Consider the following 11,784-nt stretch of genomic DNA (forward strand, 5'->3'; position numbering starts at 1 on the left):
AAAAAAAAAAAGCAGACACTAGTGAAGACCATACTGATTTTAGAACATAGCTCTGGACAACCTTTGACCAGAATTAACATATAAATTTCAAATGAATAATTAAATCAGAACAACTCACCAGACTAAAATAAAAATGCAAGTTATACTACTCAAAAATGATGTAAACTAAAATAGGTGTGAACGGATAAGTGCAGGCAGCTTGGGTGCTCTGCAACCCACAGTAGGGGGCTGGATTTCAAGCTCTAGCCCATGGTGGGAAATGGTTGCCAAGCCCTGATCTAGCAGATCTGTCATTAGCAGGACTCGAAAGAAAGCATGGTCTGTGCCCCAAAGCACCTATAACTTGAGATTATGAACTGCTGAATGATCACAGGATGCCAAAAACAGCAGATAATTTACAAGTTCAATAAAATTCTCTCTTAAGAATGAAAAGGAAAAAAAAGAGATGCCCCCATTGTATTTACTTTGCAAACAAATATTTGAGGTAGAAATGCAAAAGTGAGTGTGCCTTCAGAAAGACGGACAAATAGAACATACTTGCATAGACTTCCTCAAAATACAAGTACTTGTTCTTTTGTTTAATACCAGTCTTCTCTGGCTCTTTCCCCTCACACTGCAAACATACTTTCTTCATTCCCAGCCTTCTAAAGCTACCACCTTCATCTTCCTTTTATCTTCAACAATGATTAAATGTGCTATATATAATTGCCGTTTAGAGTTCCTCTCCTCCAATTCCAAAGTAGGCTCTCCTTACTTTGGCTTCCATCCCTAGCACTCAAATGAAACTGCTCTCAGTCTCCAATGACAACTTCAGCCAAATCTTAGGAAGTGTCCAAAATTCTGAGCCTTCTTGAGCTACCAGCCACTTCATTAAGTGGCCAAACTCTGCAGAAAATTTCATCTTTTCTTGGCTTTGGTAACCTTCTTCGGTTCAAAGAACACATGCATTTAGAAGCACTGGTGCAACTTTTAAGAGAGATGCCCTTGTTCTACACTGTGATATAGGCTTCTCCAGCTTTTTTGTTTGTTTGTTTAAAATATCATGCTTGCTCAATATCATTTTCAAAACACTGTGATACTAATAAGACTCATTACTTCAGCAATGCAAACTTCAGGTGTTGCCCTGCCGCCACAACCCTAAAATAATACTTAGTAGTCTTGGTCAACAGCTTGTCCATCATATTTCATGCATATGTTGTGACAATGAAGCAGATTTTACTTTTTATTGATTACCTGGACAGAGATGCCATCCTCACAACATTTTCAGTGCATTTTTCAAAACATGAGATAAAAAAGGCAATCTACCTTTTCCCCCTATTAGTTTTTCTGCAAGTCATGTAGCATCTAATTTGAAAACATATGTATTCTAAGTATAGTTTGCATTTACATAGAAATGTAGTATGCTGCATCAGTGGTTTTGACTACAAGTCCTATTCATGAATTAGAACACCACGGTACTAAGCAGTCTCCTATACAAAGCACAACCTCAAAGAGCTTACCACCACTCTTCCTGCTGTTGGAAGCGCGTCCTATAAATACTGTAGTATAAGAGTGATGTTGTAGCTGTGATGGTCCAGAAATTATGTGGGAGGCAAATATTTCTTAGGGTGATCTCTTCTTGGACCCATTATGTAGTTGGGATAAAGTCAGACAAGCTTTTGAAGCAAGTCATTCTTCTTTAGGTCATGCATTCATGAATGTCTTGCATTTGAAAGCTTGTCTAACTTTATCCCAAACTACATAGTTGGTCCAATTAAAACAGGACCAAGATATGACTTAAGAAATCCTTGCCTCTTTCACATTAATTTGAGCATGCACACACTTGAACAAAACTACCTCCCAGTTCTGTAAGAATCTATTGCAGAAAAAGGTTACAGTCCTGCAAAACAGTCTGGGACTGTAATTACTACACCATAAATAAGAAGGAAAACAAAAAACTAATTGTGGGAAGATTCCTTCTCCATAAATGAGGTTCTCTACACATATTACCTCTATGGAGGCATAGTGTAGGCATCTTATGTCACAGTTTCACAACTCAGAACTACATATACCAGTGGCCACCAACTAGTGGATCTTGATCCACTGGTAGATCTCAGAGCCTCATGGAGTTGATTTGAGGCTGGGGTAGGGAGCTGAGTGCCTGTGTACATGCATGTGCATGCCCTACCCCAGTAGGTCAGTCAGTGGGAGAGGGAAGGGGTGGGGGTTAGATAAAGGCCGCCACAGTGAGGGGTGTCACAAAGGCAGGAGCAGGGTTGAGTGGGACTTACCTGCTGGAGAGGTGGGCCTCCAAATAATTTCTTCTCCCTCTGTCTTGATCTGCTCCCCCCCTCCTCCCCTCACCACAGATTTACCTTCTGGGCAGGGGCAAGGGGTGGTAGCAGTGCATGGTAGATCTTGGGTTGCTTTTAAATGCCAAAGGTGATCTCCTACTTAAAAAGGTTGGAGACCACTGATATATACCAATGCAGTCCCAGAAAATACTGTAATTCATATGTGCTATAATTAAACACAGAAGAGAAAAACTCCTATGCCTTAATGGCAGCATACAAGTCATTAGATGGCAAAACCAGAAAAGTTAGAAAAGCTGGACATATACAAGTCCATGGGACCGATGGGATATATCCTAGGATGCTGAGAGAATTGGGTGATGTGATTGTATAGCTGCCCAGCCATCATCTTTGGAAACTCTTGGCGATTGGGAGAGGTTCCAGATGATTGGAAAAGGGCAAACATAATGCCCATATTTAAGAAACGGAAAAAGGATAATCCAGGGAACAAGAGACCAGTCAGCCTCACCTTAGTCCCTGAAAAAAATCATGAAGAACGTCCTCAAGGAGTCCCTTTCTAAGCGCTTGCAAGAGAAGAAGGTGATTAGATGAATCCAAACTGATTGTTCCAAGGGCAAGTTGCCTGACCAACCTGATTGTCTTCTATCGTGAGACAACTGGCTCTGTGGATATGGGAAGATCAGTAGATGTGGTGTACCTTGATTTTAGCAAGGCTTCTGATACCATCTCCCACAACATTCTCGCAGGCAAGCTAAGGAAGTACTAGTTGGATGACTGGACTGTAAGGTGGATAGAAAACTGGCTGGAGCATTGGCCTCAGAGGGTAGTAATTAATGGCTCAATGTCTAGTTGGCAGCCAGTATGAAGTGGAGTGCTCCAGAGTCAGTCCTGGAGCCAGTTTTGTTCAGTATCTTCATCAACGCTCTGGAAAATGGCATAGAGTACACCCTCAGCAAGTCTGCAGATAACACCAAGCTGTGCTGGTGCTGGGGAGGGGGTGGGGGGATAGCAGGTATGCTGGAGGATAGGGCTGGGATTCAGAGTGGAACAATCCCAAGCACCAGTACAGGCTGAGGGCTGAGTTACTGGGCAGCAACTCTGTAGAAAAGGACCTGGGGTTTACAGTGGACAATAAGCTGAATGAGCCAGCAGCGTGTCCTTCCTGCCAAGAAAGCTAATGGCATACTGGGCTGCATTGGTAGGTGTGTTGTCAGTAGGTCAAGGGAAGTGATTATTTCCCCATATCCAGGACTGGTGAGGCCACATCTGGAGTACTCTGTTTAGTTTTGGGCCCCCCATTACAAAAGGATGCCCTCCTGAGGTCCCTTCCAGCCCTAATTTTCTATGATTCTCCATCCAGGACTGTACTGCGACACAACCTTGTCTTAACAATAGATGTCAATACATCTCCACTGCTTTAACAATCAACACCTCCCATAATGAATCCAACAAAATCCATGGATCCTACACTTGCATTTCTGAAAATGTGATGCATCTGATCCGATGCACCAAATGGCCTCATAGTAAACTTCATGGGTGAAACTAGATGGAAGCTATGCACTGGAATGAACTATGAAAAAAATATAAAGGACTGGGACATACAAATGGCGGTAGGAGCCCATTTTTCATAGAACCACCACATCCTTTCTGACCTCACTATCATTGTGCTCAAGGGAAATTTAAAAAAAACACCTTAAAAGGTGGACTTGGGAGCAAAAATCCATATGCTGGCTGGACATGAAGAACCCAGGACTAAACACTGATATTTACTTCATAGCACACTATACTTTATCTGATTCCTGAAATTCTTTCTTTGTACTGCAGGCAATAACCACCCTCTTCCCTTTTGAAAGGTTCCTAACCTCTCATTAATCAAGTTTATTTTCTTTGCTTAATTGTCTGCTACTCCTGGGAATCTCTCTCTTCCAATTTCAAAGTCCTACACATTGTTTTTAATCATCACTGTGCCATCTTCTTTCCTCAGACCTGATGAAGAATGCCTCGCATTCAAAAGCATGTTTAACTTTTATTGGACCAACTGAATGCTTGGGATAAAGATATCACACACAAAAATCCTTGCTCCTCAATTCCTCGATCAACTGGGGTACATCATCACTCCAACACTTTCAAGACCAGACGTTACTATAGAAGCCTGTTCTGTCCTTTGAATCAAACGAGTCAGTTAGAGGACACATGTGGAATACAGACTCTGTGGATCTGGTGAAGGAACTGTCCACATGAATTGGATTCACCAGTGAAGAAAACCTTGTTTATCATTATTTCTTTCTGCAGACCTCAACTGCAGATGGGTAATTGAATTGACAGATAGCTTTAAGAGGAATAAATTGGAGACCTACTTAAACAAGCATCTCGTCTGTCTATTAAAGACATACTGAAATATAGATTCAACTCCTGCCAGAAATCAGTGAGTTTTAATAGACATATTTCAATAGAGGCAAAACACACTTTCAATTCATGAAACTGGCATTTCCGGATATTAACTTATCACTTTGAAAGAGTCTAAGTAAAAAAGAACTTCCCCCATTTGGTTTCTTCCCCACAACAACTAGGCAGGTTTATCCCTCATTTTTCTCAAATAACTTTTGTATGGATTCAAGCTCCATAGTCGCCTGCCAAGTCAGGGAACTCAGGGAAGAAGTAGACAAAAGCACCATTCTTATTCAAGTGAAAAATCTGTTATTAGTTTAGGAAAAATGTTTAAAACAGGGTTTCAAAATCATCTCATCTTTGTGAAAGAGACTTATGTGAAATGGAGAAGGTTGTCTCCCATTAGAGTTTAATCAATCAATTCTGGGTGAGAGCACAGCACCTGAGAATGCAGCTTCCAGAGACAAAAAAAATATAACACTATCCTGATATTCCTGGCCTTTAAACCTAGTCCTCCTTCATTAAGGCATCTGGCCAGTACTCTCTATCTTTGGAGTATGGACAGAAGACAGGAAGTGCCCTTTTGAAGGGTGACGGTTCCAAAGAATCTAGTAAAAATGTGGGCAAGTATTTGGGCTGGAGGGCCACTTAAGGAGTTTTGGTGAGCTGTTGTGGGCCCCTGGGGGGAAGAGAAATGGGGTGCTGATCCAGCCCAGCATGGCTGGAGGTGGGGAATGATCCTATCTGGCCCTGGACCAGTCCACTCCTTACCCACTCCCAAGACTGCCAGATAGAGCAGGCTGGGCCTCCAAAGAGACTGGCCTGGGACCCTCCTCCAGACAGGGCATGCTTGGCTAGGCAGATGGGATGGGGCCACAGGAAGGGAGTGGTGCCAGGATCATGGAGTGGTGACAGCACAAGGCCAAGGTTCAGGCCAGAGCCACAATCCACTCCCCACACATCCCTGCCCACAGAACCAGTGCCCTTTGTAGGGATGTGTGGGGAACAGATTATAGTTCTGACCCTGGCCCCAGCCCCATGTTGTCACAGTCCCAGTTTCTGCCTGCTCTTGGATGCCACTCCCTGCTCGCTCACAGCCCTATCACATCTGCCTGGCTTGCGGGGGACTCAGGCCAGTCTCCATGGAGACCCTGCCTGCCTGCCCACCCCATCTGGCATGCCAGCAGTGGGTGTGGGGTGGACAGGCTGGAGTGCCCAGGCAGCAGGGCTAAGTATAGTGGTGTAGACTAGCAGCAGCAACTGGAAGGAGCTGCCATGGCAGGGGCTGCTGGGAAGCTGAGTGTGGCTGCCATGCTGCCCCTACCCTGCCATGAGCCCAAGGACAGTGGAACTGACTTCACATGCCATGGCACGGGCTGGCCCTCATGTCTGGGCTGGAGAGGGCAAGGGGACTTACTATGGGATGGATAGAATCCCTTGGTGGGTGGATCTGGTTTGCAGGCTGTATTTTGCCCAACCCTGGCCTAGCAAATGTATATTTCAACAGCAAGCTATCCATTGTAGACGTGCACACATTTTAAGTCTGGACTGGCACATTGCATCTCCCATGTCACCAATGAAAACTCAAATATGAACTGAACTTCTAAAGAATTAAGCTATTTCTTTCATTTAATTGTATTACTTATGGCTAAAACTATGAGGAAAAAGGATCAGAATGCATGGATCCTACATTTGCTTTTCTCAGAATATGATACATCTGATCCAATGCACCAAATGCTCTCATGGAAATCCTATGGGTGAGATATAAGCACTAGGCACAATGGTTCTCAACCTTCTTACGTTCAAGATGCCCCTTGTTAGACTTATGACACCCCTCAGAAAATACTAGGTCTTAACTTGTAGTCATTTCTTGAATACAGATAAATACAGCAATTCTGTCACAAAGAACTCTGAAAGACCACAACACGTCAGAAGGCTTTTGACACAATGGATTCCTAATTTGAAATTACTGGGTTTATTTTGTGAGTTGTGTAGGTGTTTGAATACTTAACACTGTTCCCAGTACCCTGAAAAGCATCTCACCCCAGGGAGTCACATCATCCTGGTTGAGAATCACTGCCCTAGCAAGCATACATTTTTAATATACAAGTGGCCCTGGATGTTTTGATGACTTAAAATATACCGTGCAGAAGCAATTGACAGTGGAACAGTTGCCTTCACAGTCAACTACTCAGGACAATAAAGTTATACAGAATTTTGTTTGTTTAGTATTCATTTCCACAGGTAACTGGTTAAAAAAAAAGTCAATCTAGATCTCATGAGTTTACACATTATGGACAATTTAAATCTAATTCTTAAATCCTACCCTTGTGTACTGGCCTCAGCTTTTATGCTGGGTCAGCAAAATGAAACGGGTTGCTAAAAGTCATCAGAACATGACTGATAAGCCCTTTTTCAAACTGTCATCAATTACTAGTGCATCCAATTCAAGACTGACAGCGATACAGTGTTGCCATCCACACAATGCCAAATGCATTTACAGGCAATTTAAAATTTTACTGAAAAAATAGTTTGTTTCCCATTACCTGCCACTTCTACATTGCTGCAAATGTGCTAATAAACACCATCCAACCCAGTGAATCACAAAGTGCATTTACCTTATTAACTTTCTCTGCACTGCTACCTACAACTACAGAGCAACCACAAGTCTGTAGGTGTGAACTGATGGCACTGCAAATTAAGCAAAATACGATTAATACATAACAGACCACTCTCCAGCAAATCCTTCATCTTCTAAAAACATGCTTTTAAAATAAATAAATTAAAATCAAGAGCCAGACTTACCTTTACCAAACCCAAATGCATTTTGGAACTAAAACAAGATTCTCCAAACTTCAGCAAACTTAAGAAATAATATTTTAAGTTACTATAGCATCTAACTCAGTTATGTCTTCAACAGCTAAAGTATAAGATCATTCATTCAGAATCACAGAAACATAGGGCTGAAATGAACCTCAAGAGATCATTTAATTCATCAATTTACTTACTGGCAGGATTAAGAATGCAGGGTGCCAGTACGAGTCGCTACTGCGACGCACTGCAATTACAGCATGTTGGAGCAGACTCAATGACTCGATTAATCAAACCTACTAGAGTGTGCTAATTAGTATGCTCTAGCCAGCCTCTGCGTCTCGTGTATCAGCACCCCCACGCTTCAAAATGGTGGTGGGGGTACTTTAACTAAAACTTGTTCGATGAGCTTTAGATAAAGGCACTGTTTTGAAGTGTGGGGCACTGACACATGAGATGCTTCAGGCACTTTAATTATGGCGGCTCTTGAAGCTGCTCTAATTAAAGTGCTCCCCCACATCCCTGGAGCACATGTAAAAACACCCACAGAGACTCTCTCTCAATGTTTGGATGACCTGTTCTTAAGGACCTTTAGGTAAGGACATCGCTTTTACACATCCTACAGTTAGTCAGCTTTTCCTCAATTCTCAAGGATAAGCCAAAGTAAAAAATCATTTATTTTTAACGTGAAGAACATGTATTGTAGCGTGTTTAAACCACCCTCGTGTGTTAAGCAGTCTAATCACATAGTCCGGTCTGGGCATAGTAAATTAAGTAAGTAAAATACAACAGAACCTTAATCCCACAGTGGACTTTGCACAAGCTATTATATCTCACTGCAAAAGAAACTAGGATCCAAGACAGTACGTGAACACTAAGGAGTTCTCTACCTGTGAAAAAACATGGTCTGCAGGCTGTATTTTGCCTGTTCCAAAAGGAATACATAACCACACATCTGAAGTGGTCAGCCTTTTTTGTTTTTTAAACAGGCCCTTAAATTTTTATTTTTTGTTGCATAAAAATTAAGATAAGAGCATGCCAATATGGATATTTTAAAACTGCAAAAACCAGAAGTCTCCTTTACCCCTCAAACATACAACTGTGAATAGCACAAAGTAGAATGCTCAACCTTATGCACCTTGTGGCTCTGCCAGCTCTGTTCATGCAATCAGTTTTATTATTGCATAGGCACATTGTAAAAGAGTAAACACCACTCAATCTTGGTACCAATGTCTTAATGAAAACCAGACATTTACCCAGGACAATTATGTTTTAAAAGAGCAGTAACAGAATGCTGCATTGTCACAGGATCAATTACTCCTGCCGTTTCTTAGTTGGGTTCCCCTCCAGTTAGCTATCTAGTGATATTACTTCAAATATTTCTAAAAGTTTAGTAATCTCACAGGGTTCAAAACCTAGGAAAAATCTGCAGAATGCTTTAAAAGGGGATGTTAGCAATTTCAGCATTTGGATTTCTCTGGTGGTACTGTGAGAATGTTTCATAGTTTCATGTTGATGTTGCATAAAAAAACCCATTGCTACCTCTTCGAAGTCGGTATTATCTAAGCCAGGTGATTACTGATGGAGAGGTTTTGAGGAAGAAGATGGTCTATTAAAAAGCTTCTTAAGTATGGAAGTGTTGAGCATTATTAAGTCAATACATGTTTATGCACTAATTTACTGCTCTAGTAAACTGTTTTTGTTTATGTACAAAAATGAAAACTTTTATTTTAATGCAAGTCTGAAAAATATACGTAGATACTATTAGCCACCATTTCTACAATAACCTACTCCCCACCTTTCAGGTACTAAATAACTCACAATTTTGTTTTTTATTCCTCACATCCTTTTTGAAACCAATTTTCAAAGTCATATAATTCCTTTCAATTTATCTAATCCAATTATTTCAGTGATGATAAAGTTACGTTTCACTGAACTGTTTTAAGATTTATCCGTCCCTGACTATTCATTTAAAAAGGAAACAAATTTTGCAGTATCTTACAGATAAACATATGAAGAAGCTATAATCAGTACTAGCAGGTTTTTTTTTTATTTTTCCCCAAAACTAACCCTTAACCATGAATCCAGGAAACGAACTGAAGAGATACTAGCATCAACTACTTCACAATGGCATAAAAGAAAGAACAAGACCATACTTTAGAAGAAAGCCTTCATGGCAACTGTCCCCAATGTCATCATCACTTAAGACAGTGTCACTTATCTAGAATGCAAAAGAATGAAAAGAAAAGAAAAAGTTTAGATGAGGATATGCAATACACCAGAAAATATATCATTTCCTATTTCTAAAAGCATTTAGGGATAACCCAAGAAGATCCTGAGCCATTTATTTTGGAAATTTTAAGAACTGAGTATGTTATAAATCACAAAAATCAGTCTTATATTTCTGAATGAGGACAGACACCAAGAGAGGAGCAATTATACCATTACTCTATTCCTCCTCCACTTAAAAAGGTAGACTGTTTTCAACACAGCATTTTCCTAGTGCGCTGTCCAGAATATTTCATACTGGCCCCAGTGAAGCGGTTTTCTTACGAACACTGTCCCACGTTCTAGTGGATCTCAATATTAACATCTACTCCTTTGCTGCAATATTAGTGCCAGTGGAATATTCGTTCCTCTCCCTTCATAAAAGGAATACCACCATTCAAGAGCCAATTTAGCTAGAGTGCTGATCAAAATTGCTGCTAATGCTAATTCATGGGGCATAAACTATTACCAAAAATACCACTTAGGAGAGCTTTCTTGCACCAAACATCAAAATGCATAATGATTCCTGGGAACAATGATTTATTTTACCAAAGGCAGCACTAAATAGGAAGGGCAGAGGTGCTTCCTTTTCAAAATGCAGCTAACATAAGAACTTACATCTATTTCTTCTGGAACACTATGTGATTTCATAGATGAAAGGAGTTCCATTACAGGAATAACTTCTCCTGTCAGCATTGGAATGATGCTCTGGCCCTGAGCAATAAATAAAGTGTTGTGAAGTAAAAGTATAGCATGCAAGATAGAAAGCTACTAGCAACAGTGCAACACCAACAAGCTACATAAGTTTACTTTTCTGTTTTGGTGAAGGCAAATGATACATATGTTCAACACTAGCCAAACAAAAGCAAGCAGCTGATTATAAACCAGTGGTGGGCAATTATTTTGGCTGGAGGACCTCTTAATGAGTTTTGGTGACCTGTGGAGCACCACATGGGTAGCCCCACCCTGGTCACCATATTGGGACCAGAAGTCCCGCCTAACCCCTGACCTTTGCCACCAGAAGTCCCTCTTCTTGCCCCCCAGAAACACTGCTTTTGGGAATGGAGGGTTGCCATTTTGGAACCAGAAAAAACAAAAACAAATACAAATCATGCACTAAAAGTTAAAGACCTACTATAACATTATTTTAATATTATAAAAAATATGTCATGATTTGTGCTTATATACTGTATATAGAACTGTATAACAACTCAAAAAGAAAGTCTTACCTTTATATATACATTGTGTGGGTGTTGGGGGAGTGTGTGCATGTATGGAGGGCTGTGGGGGATGGGTGTGTGGGGGTTTGTGAGGGGCTGTGGCTGTGCGTGGGGGGGGGCATAGGGTATGTTGCGGGGGTGTATACGCAAGGGGTTGTGGGGGCAGGGTGCAAGCGTGTGAGCTTTGTGCGGAGAGGGGGTGGTGCTCAGCCCTCACTGCTGGCAGCAGCAGGTGGGGGAACTCATGCCCCATACATGTGCTCACACCTGGTGATGCATAGCACTGGACAGAGCTGTGGGTGGGGGAGAGGAGTGCAGCCTGCCTGGCCCACCTCTATTGTGGGGGCTCCGTGCAGTGAGCCTGCAGCTCCTGCACTCATGCAGCACTGGGGGAAGCCCAGCGCTGGAGTTGGCTGACTTCTGCTGTGCAGGTCCCGGGACTCTGCCAGAAATAGAGGGGAGCCCTGGCCCCTGCTTCCCTGTGGACTGCCGGGACCTGCACAGCATGGGGTGAGGAAGGCAGCTGGCTTCCGCATGGGACTTCCCCCAGTGCCGTGCGAGTATGGGACTTGCAGTTATACCATGCAGAGCCCCTGTGATAGGGGTGGACCAGGGAAGCTGCATTTCTCACTCCCATACACAGCTCTGGCTGGAGCCACAAGCCACAGGGCATCAGAGCCTACACGGGGCATGAGTATCCCAAGCACCCTCGTCTACTGCTGGCAGCGGGGCTTGTGTGCCATGGGGGGGGGTCGGGAGGAGGGGGAAGTGTGTAATCAGTCCCCTCCCCCTCATACCCACACCCT

At 42.3% G+C, this 11,784-nt stretch overlaps 1 protein-coding gene across 3 annotated transcripts in view; it reads right to left on the minus strand.

Moving 5' to 3' along the window:
• Nucleotides 1-11,784, minus strand: part of CUNH9orf72 (chromosome unknown C9orf72 homolog) — a 24,991-nt gene that overhangs the window by 5,597 nt on the left and 7,610 nt on the right. For all 3 annotated transcript variants that reach the window (XM_019555210.1, XM_019555209.1, XM_019555212.1), the window contains 3 exons: nucleotides 10,377-10,472; nucleotides 9,647-9,711; nucleotides 7,298-7,370 (listed from right to left, as the gene is read on the minus strand). In XM_019555210.1, coding sequence (XP_019410755.1) covers nucleotides 7,298-7,370; nucleotides 9,647-9,711; nucleotides 10,377-10,472 — 234 coding nt within the window. The remainder of the gene's footprint in view (nucleotides 1-7,297; nucleotides 7,371-9,646; nucleotides 9,712-10,376; nucleotides 10,473-11,784) is intronic.

The sequence above is a fragment of the Crocodylus porosus genome, unplaced genomic scaffold, assembly GCF_001723895.1.
Source record: "Crocodylus porosus isolate Cpor-Errol unplaced genomic scaffold, CroPor_comp1, whole genome shotgun sequence".
Lineage (NCBI taxonomy): Eukaryota > Metazoa > Chordata > Crocodylia > Crocodylidae > Crocodylus > Crocodylus porosus.